The 23,270-nt window shown below is 42.6% G+C and overlaps 1 protein-coding gene across 3 annotated transcripts in view; it reads left to right on the plus strand.

Moving 5' to 3' along the window:
• Positions 1–1,498: 1,498 nt before the first annotated feature.
• The window catches only part of ZNF280D (zinc finger protein 280D), a 53,432-nt gene continuing 31,660 nt past the window's right edge, over positions 1,499–23,270 (plus strand). The window contains exons 1-3 of one of the 3 annotated variants that reach the window (XM_072148147.1): positions 1,499–1,975; positions 15,582–15,741; positions 23,200–23,241. In XM_072148147.1, coding sequence (XP_072004248.1) covers positions 15,588–15,741; positions 23,200–23,241 — 196 coding nt within the window. In that variant the 5' untranslated portion in view covers positions 1,499–1,975; positions 15,582–15,587. Of the gene's footprint in view, positions 1,976–15,581; positions 15,742–23,199; positions 23,257–23,270 lie in introns of all 3 variants that reach the window. The other 2 variants (XR_011854990.1, XM_072148146.1) reach the window with 2 other exon arrangements.

Consider the following 23,270-nt stretch of genomic DNA (forward strand, 5'->3'; position numbering starts at 1 on the left):
AACAGAAATTCCTTCTAAAATGATATGATGCCGCACTGACCCTTTACCTATTTGGGTTTCTGTTAAGAGTTATGTCACTTTTATTACACTTTTGAGAGATCAATGTGTACAATATGGAAACATGCAAGAAGTACTTGCAAATTTTGTATTGTATAGTACTGTATACCTCTGATTCTGTACTTTATATTGGATTGTGTATTACAAATGAAACAACTGTTTTTTATTGTGATGTTTTATTCTGTTTATTTCAATAAAACAGTTGAAAAAAACGAGCACAAAATTTTGCTGCTAAAAGTTTAAGATTCATTCTAAACAAACTTATAAGTGATATAAAAATGTCTTCTAAAAAAAAATTGTCAGTACTCAATATGTAGAATATGCTTTATAATTGTATTGTCTAATACTCAGTGTATAACATGTTATACCCTACCCAATAAAAAAATTTCTTTTTTTGGAAAACAATCTTCTAAAAACAGTCTCCAAGAATATTAAATCTGTTTCCAAGTTAAATAAGCGCTTTTAAGTGTTGGGATAGCTGCAGTCTTCCCATTAGATGTCCTCCTTCCCCCTTGTACTGCACCTGCAAATGGTGTTGTGCCAGGGCAGGTAGCACATGGTAAATATAAATAAACACACAAATGCTCTGTGGTTTAACTATTAGGCTGTACTTATTTACTAAAGGGTAACCCAAATAATTAATTCCAACAATGAATTATTAAAGGGGTTTCCAGAGGGAGATACACTGGCTGTCTGCAAGTCTCATAATCATACTATCCAGCCGGCTGTGCTGGATTGTCAGACTTGCAGACAGCCAGTGACGTCAGCGTCACTTTGGTAAGGTCGCCCAGAGCGCCTCTGACTCATTTACACACTTTATAACGTGTTTTTTGAGCTGAATAAAGATGTCCCAGGATTAAAGGAAAACAAGATCATCCCCTAGACAAGGTAACAAGCATCTTGATGACCACATCTACAATCTAATAAATCTGATGGTAGACGTCCTTTAACACTAGTGATGTATCGTTCACAATGATTGCGCCCATGGCTCACTTAACTGCGCCCCTAACCGTCACCACGCCCCCTTTATCCGATACAACTGGGTTAAAAGTGAAGGGGTCTGGGGTGATTGACTGGCCTGCAGCTCCCTATTATATATATAATAGGAAGCCATTCAGGAGCCAGAAGAGCCGGCTCTTCTTAGTGAGTGGACCCTAATGAGTCACCTCACTAAGAAGAGCTGGAATTCCCATCACTATTTAACACACAAGAAACTTCAACTAGGAATGGAATAACATTAGAAGGACTAGCAAGCGCTGCAGTATGAACCCAGACCTCAGCTGTGCCAAGGATTTGCTCATAAATTCTGAAAATAGCTTCAAAAAAAGAGGCATCATATTAAACTACTCAGCACTGGTAGTTAAAGAGTTACTCTCAGCCTTCCTGCTGGAGTGTGCGGCTGTGCTCCTCACTGGTGATACCCGGCCCCCTCCCTGCTGCTGCGATCACCTCCCTCTCTGCCTGACCTGCTCTGGTAACACCTCCTCCCCTTCCTCCTGCCCCCGGCCTGCTCTTCTTGCTGCCTGACCCGCAGCCACCCGGGCAGAAGTCTCCCTGGTAGCAGCGGCTGTCAGCCCCGGCACGGGAGATCCTCTTCCTGCTCTCCATCTTCTCGCAGTTCTCCTTCCGGCGCGTCCGGTGTCGTCATCAATGAGGTTCCCGTCGCTGCTCTCAGCCAGGCACTTCCTCAGCCACAGCTTCAGCTCCTCTGGCCTCTGCTCTCTCCATCAGCTGGCGCTCCAGCTCCTCCATGATGCTGCTGTGACACTGTTCTCGGCCGGACGAGGACACATCTGAAATATATAGCGACTCCAGCTCCCGCCTGTTTGGCAGCCACCAATCACCACCGTGCCTACTGTTCTTTGCCCAGTAACAAGAACCTTCTAGAAGCGGCCCAAACCACTTCACCATAACACAGGTAAGTTCACCCAATCAGTGTACTCCAGTATAAGAATGGGGTGAGACAAAGGACTTAACCCTATCCTACCCTGTGTAAATAATAATACAGGGGGCTGCACTGCTATGTGTCTCCCTATGTGTAATGGCTGGGGGGTCCCTCGCATGTACTCAGCCTGCGCCGCTCCAGCACACAGCATCCTCGCCCGACCTACTGATACCCAGCATTCACCTCACACACTCATGGCGCAGCTTGTCATAGCGTTGGCTACATACCTGCCCAGTTCATTGTGCCCTGCCGCCAGCCACAGCTTCCCTGGTAAATTTTGTCCTGCTAGCACCTCTATCTGTTGCCACACGGTCAGGGGCAAGAGGGGGGGGGGGGGTATGCCAACCAGCTATTGATGGCTTCCATCTTTGCTGCGCCTTGTTAGTTGTTGCAGAGCTCTATGTGTGTCCTTAGAGAGATTATTAATAGAGATGTCCCGACGTTTTACATTCCACCGCGTAACCCGCATATATATTGCCAGATTGGCGGCCGATCTGCCTATCCAAATTGCCAAGCTACTCGCCATGGCTGGTTGCTAGGGACATCAATTTGCCGAATTTGCTATTCGGCCACCAATACGGCAATATGTCCAGGGAACAGGTGAGCTTACCTCTAAATATTAAACATCGCATAGACAACTTTCCTGTCATTAAAGTGGTATTCTCATCTAGGCATTTACACTTTATTTACTTCATCTTCCATAGATACACATTTCTTCATTTGCATGTTATTAAAATGTTGTACCTATGTGAAAATAACTTCCTATGAATTAAATTATGTTAACCTTGGATACGGCCACCACCAAACTCTACCAGCAGTGGCAAGGGATGCACTATTGAGCCCTGACTGAGCACCTGGCTTCAGCGTTTATTACCACAGGACGGCTGTGGGACGTGCAATAACATGCAAAAACTATTTGTTTCTTTGCGTAATCACTGCAGCAATGGTGGTCGTATCCAAGAACAAGTGTCTTTCATTTGAAATGGGCCTTATATATTTATGGGAAGTTATGTTTGCACAGCTACTTTTCATAATTAACATTCAGTTAAAGAAATGTATGTACAGTTAAATTAAATGTAAATGCTGAGAAGGGAATACTCCTTTAAATACATTTGCGCTACGTGTGTTGCTGGTGCCCGATGTTTGCCCTCATAGCTAATGCCACACAATTGGAGGATGAGGAGTGGAATGCAGCCACTGTAAGTAATAGTAGTAGCAATGTGCAATCCTTCCCTCTCCAGTAACATAGTCAGGACCAGGCTGAGGACGAGAGGTGGCCTTGTGCCACAAAACGTATGGAAAAGGGGCAGCCTAACATTTACTGATGTTAACTCTCAACTACAGGAACTATAATCTGGTGTATTGGATAGAGAGGATATTACAGTATGCCATCACTAACTCCAGGGCACATGCAGAACTAACCTGCCAGTCATGATATACTTGGAGATTTCTGTATTGGTGTCAAACCAAAAAAAAGTTAATTTCCCTTGTTGCCAAAAGCAACTACCTATAAAAGAAGTTCCAAGAAGTTGCTTTGGGGACAAAGCCATGTTTTTTGGGAACAGTTCAAATAAAATATGAAAAACCATTACTTGCAGACTTGTCATTTGTGATTCTTATTTGCCACTTATTACCAGGCCTGAGGAGTAACATCTGACTATTTATTATACTTACTGTTTGTGGGGGGAAGTTTATTTCAGTTCCTTTCATTTTCTGTCTTCAAAATGTCTAACAATTGTCACATCTGCACTAGAGTTGAGCGAGCACTAAAATGCTCGAGTACTCGTTACTCGGGTCAAACTTTTCCCGATGCTCGAATCGAATAACGAACCCCATTGAAGTTAATGGAAGACTTGAGCATTTTTCACTGAAAGAACACATTGAAAGAACACAGTGAAGAACACATTGCAGATGTTCCGTACATCTGCTAACTTATCCCGAATACACGCGTGTAGAACAGTGTTCTTCACAGTAGTATGTGAAGAACAATGTTTCCATACATCTGCAATGTGTTCTTCACACATATTGTTCTTCACATACTATTGTGAAGAACACTGTTCGGCACGCGTGTCTTTGGAGAAGTTAGAAGATGTACGGAACATCTGCAATGTGTTCTTCCTGCTCCAGCCCGCTCCGCTCCAGCCTCCACTTCAGTCCCCGCTCCTCTTCTCCATGCCCTCTACGTTTCGCTCCAGACCCCGCTCCCCTCCTCCACCGTTCGGCGCTCGTGTCTTCGGATACGTTAGCAGATGTTCGGAACATCTGCAATGTGTTCTTCACTTAAATGATCCTGTGTTCAATGTTTTCATGGTAATCTTCACTGTTCTTCACTGTGTTTCGTTAAGTAAATGCTCGATCTCGAGCAGGCAAAATACTCGCTCATCTCTAATATGCACCAAATTTTCGACCCAACTGACTTTTTAGTTCAGACAATTACTCACGTATCGTCATGTAAATTCATATTTGGAATTTGCAGGAAAAACGTAGGACCTAATTGTGCCAAATGTGCACTTTTTTTTTTTTTTTTTTTTAGTAGCAGCTTTGTGGTTAGAAAGTTGCATACTCAATACCCACTACAGACATTAACGTTAGTATGATCTCATATAAAACTTTCCAAGGGTGCACTCGGGGGGACCTTAAGCACTCCGGGGGGGGGGGCAATTGCATATGCGGTTTCCTGGAAACCAAACAAACTAATAGATCAAGCTCTCTTGCTTTAAAAGTTATGGGTCTTTATTCATATTGCAGCAAGGAAATCATGTGGGTTACAACTAAGAAACTCGTTTCTGACACCCTCTGGTATTTTTCATCATGAGACACCGGAGGGTTTCAGAAACGCGTCGCTTAGTTGTAACCCACGTGATGCAATATGAATACAATACAAATGAAGACAAATAACTTTTGAAGCAAGAGAACTGGATCTTTTTGTTCGTTTGGGATTGTTATGCTTATGAAAGGTTTGGTCCTGTGCTTCTTGTGAGCTGGAACTACTTCTTATGAAGGTTTCCATGGAAACGCATGTGATCAGTAACCAACAAGCGCCACCCGTGACCACACCCTAAGTAATTTATATAAATCTGACGCGCAAATGACTTTTATAGAGCTCCGAAGACACTCTAAAATTAATTATTTCTACATCTAATGCCTCAAATCTTGTGCATTAAGAGGTTGCAAATTTTTTAGTCAAAATACTCCTCAAAGGATGTTGTTGTTTTTTTTTTTTTTTTTAGTCAAAGAAGAGTACAAAATTTATAGCACTGTATTGTTCGGACTATAAAATGCAACATACTTTAAGACACAACCGAGGTTTAGTCATCCAGAAAAGGGAAAAATATATTTGACACCAATTTAAAAAAAATGTATACACTTGCAGGCGGCTCTGCCACGTCTCTCTACGCTCGCAGGCGGCTCTGCCACGTCTCTCTACGCTCGCAGGCGGCTCTGCCACGTCTCTCTACGCTCGCAGGCGGCTCTGCCACGTCTCTCTACGCTCGCAGGCGGCTCTGCCACGTCTCTCTACGCTCGCAGGCGGCTCTGCCACGTCTCTCTACGCCCGCAGGCGGCTCTGCCACGTCTCTCTACGCCCGCAGGCGGCTCTGCCACGTCTCTCCACGCCCGCAGGCGGCTCTGCCACGTCTCTCTACGCCCGCAGGCGGCTCTGCCACGTCTCTCTACGCCCGCAGGCGGCTCTGCCACGTCTCTCTACGCCCGCAGGCGGCTCTGCCACGTCTCTCTACGCCCGCAGGCGGCTCTGCCTCGTCTCTCTACGCTCGCAGGCGGCTCTGCCACTCCATCCATTCATTCTGACATCACTCTAGGTGGGAATGGCAGAGAGAGGTGAAGCAGTGTGGAGGCATTGCTCTCTTATGGGCAGTCCGCCTGTATTCAGGGACAGATGGGTTGGAATCAGTGAACAATATATAACAAGCTTCATATCCTAGACTCAGTGGAACTTATATTCTGCATTTAAAAACTCTAGCAGAAGCTGCATTGTATTTTGTATAATTTCAGCATGTTGCTGCTTCCTTCTGTGAATTTTCAGATTCTCACATGAAATAGCCTGTGTCTGCTTGTTGATGTCCATTAGGCTACCTGTCATATGCTGCTGATGTTATTTGCTGTGGATCAGACAATTTTCTATATGGCTATCCTGCAGCCAAGCCCAAAATTTCATACATTCAGAAATGTTCAAAAATATCAAACTATGTGGTTTCTGGCACACTTTATACTCGGGAGAAGCAACTTGTGTATCTCCATGCAAAACCCTTCCTGACCAGCTGCCTTTTACAGATCTGTCACTCATGTGGTGACTCACTAATGTTCATCCTATGAGGTATGCAGCCTCTACATTGGGAGGCCATGGGGGCGTGGCTCTGGTAGCTCCACCCTCCAGGACCCACCAGAAATATTGCCTGTGAAAAGTCAGGGATTAGCTGCGTTGTGCACTGCTTATATTACAGCCACTTCTTGGGCATAAAGGGATCCTACAGAGCGGATCAGCAGAAGCTGCTGTAGTAATGCACCACAGCTCCTCAGTCTCCTCACCTGTGGCTGTGTGAGAGGATATGTCAGGAGCTGCAACTGCAGTTCTGTCCTGCAAATACAGTGAAAAATCTTGTGTGAGGGACCGATATCCAGCTGGATATTTGTCCCCATAGACGCCTATGGCGCTCGGCCATGGTAGGGTGATCACAAACGTACCAGTATACCATTCATACCATTGTATGAATAGCTGGGCACCATGCGGCTGAGCATAAGTTCATGTGCAATAGTAAAATTGCCTGTACAGGTGTTAATGCAACCTTTGTGTGTTACTATTGTAAAAAACCTCAAGATCTGTGCGAGTATTTACAGGGCAAATATTTTCTAGGAAAAAAGTCTTGAAACCAAGGCAGATAGCCTAAGGTTTATTGCACATGCAGCAGTGTACTACTATGGGCCTTCGTGATACGTGTGCAGGTGAAGATGCATTCACATGTAGCATTTTTGGATGTGTTTTTAAACGGTCCCCGTCCGCCGTGTATTCCTGGGGTGTGTCGGGTCCCGGTGCATGGAGAGGGCTCATGGGCTGAGCCCTCTCCATAGCTGGTAAGTCTTTGCTTCATATTGCTAGCACCGATCGCGGGTGTTATCCTGTCATCTTGCCATCGTCGGTCTCTGTGACATCATTGGGGAGCGGCGATCCGTCGCCATGAAAGCCTCGGGTCTTCCGAAGATCCAAGGCTGTCTCGTTTTAACTCCCTCATTACAATGTGCTGATATGAGGAAAATCCCCATATATGGTAGGATCGATCAGATAATCTAGGGTTAATGTACCCTAGGGAGTATGAAAAATAGTTAAAAGAAAAATTTTTAAAAGTTTATTAAAAAAAACTAAAAATTCTAATCTAATAAATATACAGTAAAAATCATTAGGTATCGCCGCGTCCAAAAAAATCTATCAAAATATGTTTTTTCACTGCATTTAACCCCGTAATGGAAAATAGCGCCCAAAGATGCCACTCTTTTGCCATTTTGAAAAATATAAAAAAATCAATAAAAGTGATCAAAAGGTTGTATAGTCCTAAAAATGATATAATTGAAAACGTCATCAAAAGTTGCACAAAATGACACCACCCACAGCTCCGTATAATAAAGTATGAAAAAGTTATTAGTGCCAGAAGTTGGAAAAAAACATTTGTACAGGTTTTCATTTTTGTAAATGTATAAAAACATTATAAAACCTATACAAATTTGGTGTCCCCGTAATCGTACCGACCCAAAGAATAAATTAGACATGTAATTTTGGGCGCACAGTTAAAGCCGTAAAATCCAAGCCCACAAGAAAACGGCGCAAATGCGTTTTTTCACTGCATTTGGAATTTCTTTCCCGCTTCCCAGTACACGGCAGGGAATATTCAATACCATCAGTGTGATGTGCAAATTGTTTTACGCAGAAAACATCACAAAGCTCGTTAAGTGTAAAAATAAAAAAGTTATAGATTTTTGAAGGTGGGGAGTGAAAAATGGAAATGAAAAAACAAAAAAGGGCATGGTCCTTAACCGGTTAAACTCGTCTGAGAAACGTGTGCATTTTTACATGTTACCATTCAAATAGCTTCTTTGCAAGCATTTTTCTTCAAGTGTAAGGCCGGCAGCACATGTGGCATTTTGAACCCGGCCTTAGCAGCTGTGTCCCAATCAGAGGTCGCACTAACATTTTTCCATAAGGGTAATAATACTCCTCTCACCATTTTTGAGGAGTAATCTCAGCCGAGGAGGAGTATGAAATATTCAGTAATACAAATATATAACTCCTAGTCGTATATAGTGTTAATAGACTTTTGTTCCATATGACTATGTTTTTACCCTGTACTGTCTTATTTTATTTGTATATGTCCCCTATGATTTGTAAAGTGCTACATAAATAAAGATTATTATTATTATTATTATTATTATTATTATAGATGTCTATTTATAGAAGAAAAATTGTTACAGCCCCTGTTTTTGTAGCTTCTTGGGACAATTATAGTACTATTTGGGGCCGACGCCAGCCCCAGACCCCCAACCACCCACAGAGTTAGCCAGGGCTGACGCTGCGCCCCAGACCCCACCCACAGAAAGGGCCAGAGCTGACGCCCGCCCAAGACCCCTACCATCACCCACAGAGCGGGCCAGAGCTGACGCCAACCCAAGACCCCTCCACCCACAGAGCGGGCCAGGGCTGACGCTGGCCCCAGACCCCACCACCACCCAAAGAGCGGCCCTGCGCTGACACTAAGCCCCAGACCCCACCCACAGAGAGGGCCAGAGCAGACGCCGGCCCCAGACCCCCCCCCCCCCCACAAAGTGGGCCAGGGCTGACGCTGGCCCCAGACCCCCACCACCACCCACACAGCGGGCCAGGGCTAACGCTGAGCCCCAGACCCCACCCACACAGCGGGCCAGGGCTAACGCTGAGCCCCAGACCCCACCCACACAGCGGGCCAGAGCTGACGTTGGCCGCAGACACTCCACCCCCAGGACCCCCTCCCCCATAGATCTGGCTGATGCCTGCCCCAAACCCCTACAGAGTGGTCTGGGGCAGACACCGCTAAACGTATTTAATTTTTGTGGGGGGATTGGGGCATAACGCTTTTTTAAACTGTTTAATTTTTACTTTTAATGTCATTTTTGGGTTTTTTAATTTTTTTTACAAGGTCGCATGTGTTCCCTGCTAAACTTATATATAGATCACAGATAACAGTGACCTAATGGTAACAGTCCATTGGATCACGGTTATCAGTGATCTGTATACAGAGTCATGCAGAGAGGATGCATATAATAGCACCTTACCTGCAGACTCGCTTTATACAGGGGCTGCTCTGGCTACAAGATTGGTCTGTCACATAGACAGCCCAATCTTGTTCATAGCTCTGAGTGCACGATCGCACACGGCCATGGGGGGGCGAAGCTACTCACTGTTTCAGCCCGCGGCCGATGTAGAACGTCATGTGACCTGTGCTCCGGTCACATGACTTTCCATCGGAAAGCAAGATAGCTCGGCAGGAGAGGAGGGACGGCACTATATTGTGGGTGTTGCCGAGTGTTGCGGGCGTGAGCTGCGATCCTGGGCAGCAAGCGCCGGCAGCCAAGCACCCAGCGGGCAGATAACCACCAAGCGTATTTATACGCTTGGCGGTTTTTTGGAGGGGTAAATCAGCCTTTACAAGCGTCATAGACGCTTGTAGAGGCGTTATCGCGATCTCTGGTCCCAATGTTAACAGAGCTGCTTAAACTTCTAGCAATAATGAAAATGCTTTAAAGGGAACCTGTCACCCGGAGACCCATTTTTAGCACTCCCCCAGCATAGTACATACTCTGCCAAAGTGTTTTTGTATAAAAAAAATTGGTTTTACAGAAAAAAAGATATGTTATATTGTACCTTTCATTAGCATGTGCTGTGTGACTAGGCAGTTGCCAATTGGGAGGGGCTGGAAAGGAGCAGTTCCCCCCCACCTTAGGGAAATTGCTTCTCCATGTGACCTTTTCAAATATATGAAAACACCCATCACTTGGCTTAGCGACGCCCCCTGCTCCTCTACAGCCAATCCCGAGTGTGGGGAGTTATTCATATATTTGAAAAGGTCACGTGGGGGGAAATTGCTCCTTTCCAGCCCCTCCTAATTGTCAACTGCCTAGTCACACAGCAGATGCTAATGAAAGGTACAATATAAAATATCTTTTTTTCTGTGAAACCTATTTTTTATGCAAAAACACTTTGGCAGTGTATGTACTAGGCTTTGTGGGGACTGGGGGAGTCCTAAAAATGGGTCTCCTGGTGACAGGTTTCCTTTAAAACTAGCCGAACGCATGGTTACATGGCAATTATGGCCATGGCTATTAGCAAGGGACATCAGTTTGCTGGATTAGATGTTGGGCCAGCAGTACGCCCAGGTCGCATTGCTGAACTTGATTTCCAAACCCATGTTCTATCCATAGATAACACAGGAAGAACAAGCCTGTGATTAACTTAAACCCATTTTTACACTGTATACAATAAAGGGACGCATGATTTACCAGTTTTCTCTTCACTGGCCCATTGTTTCTGCACTTTCACGATGGACATCAACAAGCAGGCACAGGATATTTCATATGAGGAACTGAAAATCCATGAAATGGAAGGGAGCAATGTACTGTTTCTGGGCCAGTTTTACACTAAAAAATTCAGAATGACCATATGCAGGTAAACCCCTTGAATGCACTTTGAAACGTCTGTATTTTTCCATGCTTCCATGCATTTGGTGATTACCATGTTTTTTTTAAGAAAAAAAAAGGGTAAAAAATGTGAAGAATCGCCTCTTTAGTGTTTTGACCTTGTTATTCATCGTCACATAGGATTTAAAACCTTTGGATGCTGTTAGAATCTTCTTTTGGTTTAGAGATGCATTTTTTTTTTTTTTTCATTTTGCAACTTATCTCCAGGGTTATAGCCAGGAAATAAGTGGATGTGATTAGAATGAGATTATTATTGTAAACATTTCCCAACCTGATCGGCATCTAAACACAAGGCAATTATGTCCTTATTTTAGTTTTTAACGGAGTTTTCCAAGAATAAGCATAATTAATATTAAAATATAAGTTCATATATAATAAGTTATTTTAAATTTAGCTCACTTTAGCAAAAAAATGCTGTGGACATATATTGTAATGAAAAAAAATGGTACTACCTTTCTCCTACTGTAGCTTGTACAAGACAGAAGAAGGCTGGGATGGTCACATGTCCACATCACATGTCCTGCAACTGCCTGGGCAGGTCATGTGATCATCACTTATGTTTGGCTGTAGCTGGTTGCTCTCAGAAGGTTTGATATCATGGATGTAGATTAGGGGGATGGACCCATCGGCAAGGAGAAGAGAAGCCTGAGACAGGTCAATTCAGACAGTCAGGTGAGAAATCGGCAGAAGGGTCAGTTAATGGACAAAAAAAGTGAAGGTATATGAGGCAGGAGAGGACTGGGTGTGCAGAGGGAGTGGAAGGCGGGAGAGTTATGTCATTTACATGGGATTGCATGTTAGCAGGTGGGAGGGACAAAAAGGATACATTTACATGGAGTTGCATGTTATGTGCTGAAGGGACAGTAAGTATATATTTACATGGGGCTGTATTTTAGAGTTGGAATTAAATCTACTGTATACAATCTGCACATACATGGCCTCTCTACTGTATACAATCTGCACATGCGTGGTCACACTTAGGCTATATTCACACTGCCGTTGCACGCCCGTACCGTACCGGGCAACGGAAGTGCACGGGGAGAGGAGGAGGAGGAGGTGAGGAAGCTATCTTTTTTCGGGGTACGGAGCGGAACTTGAGCTGCACCGTACCACTCCCGTAGGGCACCGTGCGACCATTGCCGTCTATGGGGGACGTATATCAGCCGTATATACGTTGGCCGTATATACGTCCCCCATACGTCAGTGTGAATATAGCCTTACTTGCACACTAGCAAGTTACATGGATGTACACACAAGGCCACAAGCTTACATGCATGCACTTCAACATGTTGTCCGTATATGATCAGCTTTCCAATTACACAAACGTCTATACATTGAGTAACACACTCCATGAATATTATCACTACAAAAACACAAAAATGCAATACACTGACAGAAAATCTGTATACGTACACACATGCCTGCAAGCATGCATAGACATATAATGGGAAATTTATCACGGCTTGTACACTGGTTTTCTGTGCCCAAGTGAGCGTGAAAGGGCTGTCGTGGCGGAGTGGGCTGTCGTGGAGCGTTCCTACACAGTACCTGCTCTATAACCTGCACCTGTTCTGGAAAAGGATATAGCATAATTCTACACCATCCACTTAAAAAAATAAGTCCCACAGAAAAATAAGTAAAATAATAAAATAAAAAACGTAGTACTCCCCTTCTTCTTTCACCTCTGGCGTCATTTTCTCCCAGCGAGTTATCTTCTTACGGCATCTTACGGCTTTCTAGCAGTGTGGGCAAACGTTGTCTATGCTCTATGCCCACATGCACACACTATGATGCGGCATGTTACCGGTTGCTGGCGCCAAGGGTGAGAACTGGAGGTGAATACTAATGTGCTCTATGCGTATGTATATATGCGAGTATTAGCCAAGTTGGGCTATTGCAGCACAAAAAATGTGCTTAAAAGCTTGGTTTATACTTGAGTTTATATGGTAATACACAAAGTAAAAATTTACTATTCTGTCAAAATCACAATTTTTCTGAAATCACAATCTACCATGTATACAAAAATAACTTCTTATTTCATACATATTACCACCTGCATACAAGTTTGCAGCAAACAGTGATAAAATGCTTTTGAGCTAGAAATGTTAACACCATCACAAGCTACAAAATATAGCAATTAAACAGATTAAAAAGTAAAGGCACCCCTAAAACCTGGCAATTGCATTTGTCTGGAATCCTGTACCACCAACATGAAAATTATATAAAGAAAATCTACTTTCCTAAGAACAGTAAGACATGAAGAATTCATACATGCAACACATGTATATATGCACCAAAATATGCAAAGTGAACGTTAAATCCTCAGGGTGCTCCAACTTGTTGCAGAAAATTACACTGAGCTTCACAAAGATATATTATTGTACTCCCTTACACAACCATAACCCAAATAAAGAATTATATATCCATAAACCAAGCTGATGAGGAAACAAAAATACTTTTAGATCAGGGGTTGGGAACTTATGGCTCGCGAGCCAGATGTGGCTCTTTTGATGGCCGCATCTGGCTCGCAGATAGGGCTCCTAAGACCCACCTGGAGAATTCCCGGTGGGCCAACTTGTTAGGGGCCGGTGGGAAAATTGAAAACAATGTACTCAACTTTCTGATGCTCCCCCACAGCTCCGCTGCTTGATGCAGTCTGGCTGGTGGTAGTGAAGCTGCAGGTGAGCTTTGGAAAGGTGAGTAAGTTTTTTTTTTATTGTGGGTGACTGGCTGTATACAATAGAGGGGCTGTCTGTATACAGGGGAGGGGCTGGCTGGCCGTATACAGGGGGGGTGGCTGGCTGGCCATATAATGGCGGGGCTTGATGGCTGTATACTGGGTGGGCACGCTGGCTATATACTGGGTGGGCACGCTGGCTATATACTGGATGGGCACGCTGGCTATATACTGGGGGGCTATCTAGCTATATACTGGGGGGGGGGCTGTCTGGCTATATACTGGGGGAACTGTCTGGCTGTATACTGGGGGGAATGACTGGCTATATACTGTATAAACATATTGTACGACTCTCACAGAATTATATTTTAAAATATGTGGCTCTTATGGCTCTCTCGGCCAAAAAGGTTCCTGACCCCTGTTTTAGATGGTTGTAATATGTGTGCTGTTATGTTATAAGCGCATTTACGAAAACTTCTGCGGTTCATAAGTAAGAATGTCATAACATAGGTATAAATATTGGATGATGGAGTAAAATGAAAACTTTATTCAGGAATGTGTGTGTGTGTTTTTCGTTACATATAAACTTTTGGACAGGTTCTAGGTTGCAGCGTTAATATGTAGCCACATTAGGCGTAGAATACTTTAAAGGACACCTGTCATCAGGTCTGTGTCACTTGTCCTGTCACTACTACCTGTTGTAGCAGCTCACAAGGATTCCATCCCAGCCTTTATCTAGTTATTTCATAAATTATTCATTGTAAAATCATCTATTTTTTTTATCATGTAAATGAGGCTGGTCACATGGTCAGAGGCAGTGATGTCACCGCTGTCACCCCTCCCCTCTCCTCCCCCTGCTCATGTCTGTGTGTAATGTATAGTAAAGTATTGCTAGTGTGTGTGCTGCATCCTCCTAATATACAGGTGAGAGACACAGACATCAGCTACACATGAATCTGACATGTTCTGCTGTAACATGGCTGCCTGGAGCTGCTGTATCTCTCCTATACACACACACACATGCACACACAGGGGGCGTGGCCACCAGCACCAGGAAGCACATCATTATACAGCCTCACTCCATTATACAGGCTGTCAGTCATGCACTGGGGGTGTGGCTGTGCCTCCCACTCATGAATAAGGTGGACAGCTTGAATATGCTAATGCTTCATTGGACATTTAGCAGGTCATTTGCATACAGCTTTAGGACCTCATTGCTTAGGTTTACAGGCATGTAGATGGACAATGAAGGGATAGAGGCAATGCTCTCTAATGGCAGTTTATGAAAATATATTTAGTTTAGGGGGTTATTTTGCATGGTTCTCTTTAAAAAAATTATTGTCATATGTGCTCTCAGATTGTTCTGGTAGGAGAGGGTTGATAACATCAGTTGTTGTTATGCCTTATCAAAATATAGCAACAGATAAAGTCAATATTTACTTAATCTGTGAGCTGCAAGAAGCTTCTCCCTGCAGGGGGCAGGGCAAAATTCAGAGGGCTATAACTGTGGATCCCTGGCACCTAGAATCTCACTTGTTTCCTCTAAAAGAGATAAATCTTCTCTTTCATATGATGAAGTCTGCCGGTGATCCGTCGGGAGTGATTTTTTTTATATAAAAAATCACACCTGAAATTATCACTTTAAACATAACTATCTCTGGTTCTCTGGCATCTATAAACATAAATTTATTTTCTTATGAAAGAGGAGATACATCCTTGGCACGGAACATGTTAAAATATTTTTGCAATAAATGTTATTAGGGGGTTGTGTGTGCTTTTATTAAAAATCTCCCTTGAAAGCTTCCCCTGCCCTGTTCTGTAAATGCCTGTTGCTATGCAAAAGCCGTCTTCTCCTTGTGCTATACGTGTTCCATACCGGATGAAGACGGATCACTATGTGTTATGTACAATGTTCTGCTGCTTCCTACATCTTTATACACACACACAAATCTTTCCCTGTACTCAGGAAAACGATTTATTCTTTGTTTAGGCAGACTGTCAGCTCTGATAAGTGACAGATACATTGCCACCACCAAAGACCATATAATATTTAGATTGTATGTTTGTGCGGAAGTCCAACATTTGAGGTTATTGTTTTGTAAAATCTGAATTTGTTAAGATACTCTTTAGATTTAACGCTTTAATTATATATATTTTTTTTACTAGTAAACAATGGCTGAATTGTTAATGGAATGTGAAGAAGAAGAACTTGAACCATGGCAGCAAAAATCTAAAGCAATTGTCATTGATGATGACGACGATGATGATGATGACGATGAACTAATTTTTGTGCGAGAAATTAGTGTTTCAAAAACTACCAATACAAGTAAGATTTTCTCTCTTAATGTTGCAGCTTTATAGGTGTTTGTTAATACACAATTGCGTTGTGCGAACTTTGCATTCCTTCTAGCTTTCAGCGCTTAACAGAAAACTTCAACAATGTGAATCATGTTTCCCTATTTATATTGTATTTATAGAGCAGGTGAAATAAGTATTGAACTCATCACCTAGTTTCTAATTAACCCCTTAAGGCAGAGGTGTCAAACTCATTTTCACCCAGGGCCACATCGGCCTTATGGTTGCCTTAAAAGAGCCGTACTGTAAAAATGTAGATACTTCTTAACAGTTAGACGAGCTGTTTAGTAGTTACAGTAATAAAGCAATACCATCACAATAAACCCTTTGAGAGCAACCAGAAAACGTTTTTAAAAAATCTGAGAAACTATCAAAATACAAGCACAGCAATTCAGCTATATTAAAATTAAGGTTTTAGACTTGCCTATTTTGTTTTCTGACACAGGGGTAGCCCTCTCTCACAGGGGTAGCCCTCTCTCACAGGGGTAGCCCTCTCTCACAGGGGTAGCCCTCTCTCACAGGGGTAGCCCTGTCTCACAGGGGTAGCCATGTCTCACAGGGGTAGCCATGTCTCACAGGGGTAGCCATGTCTCACAGGGGTAGCCATGTCTCACAGGGGTAGCCATGTCTCACAGGGTTAGCCATGTCTCACAAGGGTAGCCATGTCTCACAGGGTTAGCCATGTCTCACAGGGTTAGCCATGTCTCACAGGGTTAGCCATGTCTCACAGGGGTAGCCATGTCTCACAGGGGTAGCCATGTCTCACAGGGGTAGCCATGTCTCACAGGGGTAGCCATGTCTCACAGGGGTAGCCATGTCTCACAGGGGTAGCCATGTCTCACAGGGGCAGCCCGGGTAGCCATGTCTCACAGGGGCAGCCCGGGTAGCCATGTCTCACAGGGGCAGCCCGGGTAGCCATCTCTCTCCCATTGGGCTGTTGCTACTGTCTGTGTATTATACAGACAGTAGCCAATCCAGTAGCCACTTGTAATAGACAGGCAGAAGCCACACCCATCCATAGTGATAAAACAGGTGTATCCTTCAGCACTAGTTGCCTCCTCACCACCCGGGAGTGCACATAGTGCACACCCTGTACAGGTCCGGGGAGGGGTAGGCGTGCCGCACATCTAAAGCAAGTTAAAAATGGCCCGGCTGTGACGTTCATGTGTAAGTAGCGCAGCACGGCGTACCTATGCATGAAGTCAATTCAAAGCGCTCTCAGCTGGCTTTGTAGTCACTGAGACTATGCGCCAGCAGAAGGTGCCGGGCAAGTCAACAAAAGGCCGTGGGCTGCAAGCGGATTTTGTCTGCAAGACTTATGGATACTGCATGCCTTAAGGAGACAGCCATTTTGTAGCTTAAGGCTCAGCCCCATTTTTTGTAATATGATATGTGTCACTTTGTATGATGTATAACTCAAACCCCTTCACAACATAAATATATGTCTGTCGATCATGAAGGGGAGTGTGGAAAGTGCTCTCCATGTGCCGCTGATGTCAGCTGTATTACACAGCTGACACCTGCTGGGAACTGCCACGGTTGGTGCAGGCACCATAAGAAAAAAATGATAATTCAAAGTTATCTTCTGGCGCTATTATTTTTTACTACAGTATGGCAGTATATTGAGATTTTCCACATCATCTACTACAATGTGCAAATAGTACATTGTAATAAATGTGTTAAAACTAGACAAACTCAAGTCTTTGTTTTGTCTGAGGATGTCAGTAACAGATTGTTGCTCCCCGATGACGTCACGGGGAGCGACATTTCAAGCCAAGCCTTTTCCAAACACCCATAGTTGATGCATGAAGTAGTTATGCGTCATATGACGTTGGAGGGTTGGTAAGCTTTTAAATATATATTGTAAGATATCCCTTATGAAGAACCCCATTTTCAAATCTGCACCAACTCAAACTATTAAAAATCTTTTTTGAAGCTTGTTAACCATTTGAGAGCTTCATAGTAATAAAAAAAATGGAGATTAATTTTGGCCCTAAAACTTGCACATTCACTAATATAAAAGGAGATACCACATTTGTTATGTGATTTCTCCAAAGTATGGTGACACTTTACATGTTGATTTGGAGTGCAGAAGGGAAGGAGGGCCATGCAACAGCCAGTTTTGCCCTATAGGATTAAGCGATTTTTAGTTGGTTCATTGGCGCTCTTTTGTGAGCCATAAAATATTTGTTTTTCTGCTAATATTGCATTGACTTATTTTTGTGGTATGAGGTGCAATTTTCAGTTATACTATTTTCGGGTGGCTATGACTTCTTGATAAAAATTAACTTTTTTGTGAGGGTAAAGTAGAAAAAAACTAATTCTGGAATAGATTTTTGCCATTTTAATGTTTATTGTAACCAATCAGAGCTCAGCTTTCATTTCCCCACATCTGTTTATCAAATTAAACCTGAGTTCTGATTGGCTGCCATGGCAAACTGGAACTAGTGTTCTGCTCTCAGACACGTCTGATAATTCTCTGCTATAATGTCAATGCCGGTTCAATATTTAGTTCCTCTAAATAACCTTACTTATGTCTGCTTGTCTTGGAATTGTGTTAAAACATGCCTTAGCAAACCTCCAAAACATCAGCTATCATAATGTGGTCACACTGGCTGATGATGAATTTATCAAAGACACTTGATAAGCAGCACCAGGCTGCTACTAACCATTTTTATTCCCATGGAAGCAGTAAGAATAGACTTAATTTATAAATCAACCCAAGTATAAGCCGAGGCCCCTAATTTTGCCGAATTTTTCGAGTATAAGCCTAGGTTGGGAAATGCATTGGTCACAGCCTCCCCGAGTAATGAAATGCCAAGTGGCCTTCCCCAGTAATGAAATGCCCAGCAGCCACCCCCCAACCTATGAAATACCCTGCAGAAAGCCCCCCTCCCACCCCCGCGGCTTCTCTTCCTTTGGCTCTTCATCTGTAACAAAGCGAGCAGAGCGCATGGACGCCAATAAGCACTAAAACTGCTGGGGTGTCGTTAGCAGGACTGAAAGTTTTTTTTTTTTTTTTTTTTTTTTACATTTTGACTTAATTTAAAAAGCGCTTTGTCATGAAATAATAGAGAACCCGTCATGCAAAATAACCCCCCTAAACTAAATATATTTTCATAAACTGCCATTAGAGAGCATTGCCTCTATCCCTTCATTGTCCCTCTACATGCCTGTAAACCTAAGCAATGAGGTCCTAAAGCTGTATGCAAATGACCTGTGAAATGTCCAATGAAGCATTAGCATATTCAAGCTGTCCACTCTATTCATGAGTGGGAGGCACAGCCACACCCCCAGTGCATGACTGACAGCCTGTATAATGATGTGAGGCTGTATAATGATGTGCTTGCTGGTGGCCACGCCCCCTGCAGCCTGTGTGTGCATGTGTGTGTGTACAGGAGAGATACAGCAGCTCCAGGCAGCCATGTTACAGCAGAACATGTCAGATTCATGTGTAGCTGATGTCTGTGTCTCTCACATGTATATTAGGAGGATGCAGCATGTCAGCAGATGCAGGACACACACTAGCCATGCTTTACTATACATTACACACAGACATGAGCAGGGGGAGGAGAGGGGAGGGGGAACATTGGTGACATCACTGCCTCTGACCATGTGACCAGCCTCATTTACATGATAAAGAATAGATGATTTTACAATGAATAATGTATGAAATAACTAGATAAAGGCTGGGATGGGATCCTTGTGAGCTGCTCCAACAGGTAGTGGTGACAGGACAAGTGACAGAGACCTGATGACAGGTGTCCTTTAAGGACAGATTATTCCCAGGCAAATATGGTTAAGATCATTCAAAGGAAAATTGTTAAAACCAAACTTTATTATATTTGTATTAAGTCCAAACAAACCATATATACTTAAAAGCACATAACCAAATCTCACTGGTACCGGCAACCATTTTAGACAATCTGGTAACCACAGCAGATCGCCTTATCAAGCCATATAGAAACATACCTTGTAAATGGATGGGTCGTTTGGGTAGTCACTGGTGCACAGGTAATGCACTGGCCAAACTCACACATGTAACAAGGGCATGTTACATGTGTGTTGGTAACTTGGTCCTACCTTATCAGTTTATCTGACTGTTAGTCTTAGTATCTGACTGTTCATCTGCATTTAGGAGTGCAGTTAGACCTGCGTGTCCCCCCACTAGTGTTCAATCTCGCCATCTGCAGGGTCATGTCGCACCAGCTGATTGCATCCTGCGGTGTCTTAATTCTTAGAGCCACGCCCCCAATTCAGCTCCTGTTCCCCTTGTGCAATCAGTGTTCCAATTAGTTTGGCGTGTGTGCACGTCTTGTCACATGTTGCGTTACTTCACTTGACCCAGGCAAGTTGGATAAGCCTCTGCTTCAATGGGAGTGCTAGAGGAGGTTCCCAACTTTTCTTTAAACTTAGCATAAATCAACAATCAGGTATTGATAAATTTGTAATATATCTTATTAGGGAAAAGTGCTTCCTTGTCCACTTTGGCTCTTGTCATCATCCCTCCAAATCTGCTTTTTACTCTTAAACTTCTGTAAATTCTGTCTTCCAAGCAGAAGCACTAAAGCAAACTACTGCAATCTCAGGGACTACAGGGATGTGAGCTCCGGAGAAATCAAGAACAATGTGAATATACCGATTTATCAATTCTTTCTTCCTTAATGTAATTACATAAAATTATTTAGTTTAATTAAATTATAAAAATCTAAGGGATCAGTATTACTTATTTTCCATGTTAAGAGAAGACATGAGGTGAGTGAGTATAACAGTAGGGTTATTACATGTTGTTGGCAAGCCAATGTATGTTGAGAGAAGTGTGGAAGTACGATTGAATTCCCAACTTCATATCAAACAAAGATCTTTCACTGTGAGGATTGAGTAGTATCATATCATGGATGCCCCCGCTACAGTGGGGGGGAACAAACATGCTACTAATGAATATTGGTTTTCTATAGACTCATATAAAAACAAAGATGTAAAACATATACAAATTATATTAAAATGAGAAAAAGAAAAATATTGTATGGTGTCCATCCCCCATAGACTATTATTAGCTCTACTGAGAAAATGCTTCACTAAGTGTGCATTCTGCAGCCTTTTCTTCATCCAGTGTTTACTGCTGGACACAATGTATACTGAGTACACCAATACAAAAAGGAGGCCTCCATTTACAAGCATACGTCTATGAACGCGTTTATTGTTTACGTTGGGAGCTATCCTGGTCTACACGCTAAAAGTGTTATTAAAATGTGGTCCTGTTCTGTGGTTAAGGGTTACTGGGAACAGGTCCTTAAATTTCTGTTCAACAGGGTAGGCGTAGCCACTGTGCCGGTAAAACGGTGGGCAGATTCTGGATAGCTTACCACCCCTCCCCCCACACTCTGTGACTTGAGTTAATACTGCTCTAACCCTCAGGAAGTGGAGATATTATAATATATATATATATATATATATATATATATATATATATATATATTATACACACAGGAAAAAGGAAAAGAAATTTCATGCTGAGACAAATGGCTTAAATTGCCATTTTACTGCTGCCCCTCTCATTCATACTTAGTTACATAGTTGTATGTTTACTATAGTTTACTATAGCCTCTTATATCTTATACCTATTTTGTCCTGATGTATAAGCCTGACCGATACCCTTGTTTTTTATTTATGCTTTGAGGACATTTACAGTAATGTGGAGATTTTACCTTGCTTGCTGAGGTGCATGTTGGACTCCTGCCTCCTTTTGATCCTCTTAAATTAGGTTCGGCGAGACCGACTTGTGTATGCTTTATCTCATGTACATGCTGTATCTCCATGTTCCCATCAATAAAGTTTATTTAAAGATTTGTATTATTTATTAAAGATTTTTTTTTTTTTAAAGTGTTCTTAAAATGTGATGTGAACCCAGGTTTATGCAGACTGTATTTTTATACACCTATAAAGGCTGCATTTAGATCTCGTCTTTCCACCATTGGAAGGATACTTTGATTCCTGGCATATCCTTGCAAAAGAAGGCCACCGAGAATGCCAAGAATCAACAAGGAAGACTGGATAGAGTATTGTCTGATATAGTTAAGAATCAAGCAAGTACTTTGTATATAAGTTGTATTTTGAATAATGAGGGACACGATATTAGGAATATGGAGGAAGTAAAGCGGGAATTTGTAAAGTATTTTAAAAACATGTATGCCTCAGAATGGGAAGGAAATTTACTGGATGTAGAAAATTTTTTGCAATGATTAGAAATTCCTTGATATCTAAATGTTGGAGGCTATTATTTCATTAGTATTAAAAAAGAATAAAAATCCTTTGGATGTTGTATCATTTAGACCCATTTCCTTGTTAAATACAGATATTTAACTTGTTTTCCAGGGTGTTGTTTCTACAATAATCCATCCACATCAGACTGGGTTTGTACCTGGGCATAATATTCATTTGAATATTCTCAGGCTCTTTGCTAACCTCCAAATAGGGAATGGGGGCTCCCACTCCATCCTGTCATTGGATACTGTGAAGGCTTTTAACAGGGTGGAGTGGGAGTTTCTATGGAGGACTCTGGAGACCTTTGGGATTGGGCCTGTTTTTATTTCATGGGTAAAATTGATATATTCTACTCCCACCACTTGTGGTAAAATTAATCAGGAGTACGCAGAAGGCTTTAGTCTCTTTTGGGATACTAGGCCGGGGTGTCCCCTCTCGTCCCTCTTGTTTGCTATTTTTGCTGTGCCATTGGCTATTGCTATTAGGAAAAAATGAGAACATGAAGGGCTTGGATATGGGGGTGAAGGAGACAAGTTATTAATGTATGTCAATGACATTCTTCTATGCTTGGTTGATTCACATAGATCAATACCTGAGGGGATAAGAGTTGTGGAGGATTTTCGTAAGCTGTCCAGGCTTAAGATTAATTGGAGTAAAACCACTATGCTGCCAATAGATGAAATAGAATGTTCCCAGTTGGGAAATTTAAAAATTTTGAATCTGGAAGGAGATTTTGAGTATTTGGGCATCAGGATAGGAGTAGAGGTCAAGCGTTTTTCTGAATTACATTTGAATCCCCTTTTGACTAAAGTGCGCACAATGACAAATATTTGGACCAGGCTGCCAATTTTTAAGGCTAATGTAATAGCATTGATTAAGATTGTACTGCTTCCGCAGAATTTGTATGTATTTGCCGTGTGTCCAATTTGGTTTGACAGAAAATTCTTAAAATCTTTAGAAGCTATCCTAAATTCATTGATCTGGGGAAGGAAGCGGGTTAGAACAATACCTATCAGAGTACTGCCTATTTTTTTATGTTTATTGGAAGTGGAATATACACACACACTCTCGCACACTTGTTCAGTTGTTTAGTTGGTGTATTGCTTGTTCTTGTTCAGATAAGAATATTTATTTACCTGAATCGCATTCATTTTTTTATTTTTAGACAAGGCAACTGAAGGGCAACAATTTGCAAGGGCTGAAAATGGTACGCCTAACAGAGGTAACATCCTTTTA

The sequence above is a fragment of the Engystomops pustulosus genome, chromosome 4 (assembly GCF_040894005.1).
Source record: "Engystomops pustulosus chromosome 4, aEngPut4.maternal, whole genome shotgun sequence".
In the NCBI taxonomy this organism is placed as follows: domain Eukaryota; kingdom Metazoa; phylum Chordata; class Amphibia; order Anura; family Leptodactylidae; genus Engystomops; species Engystomops pustulosus.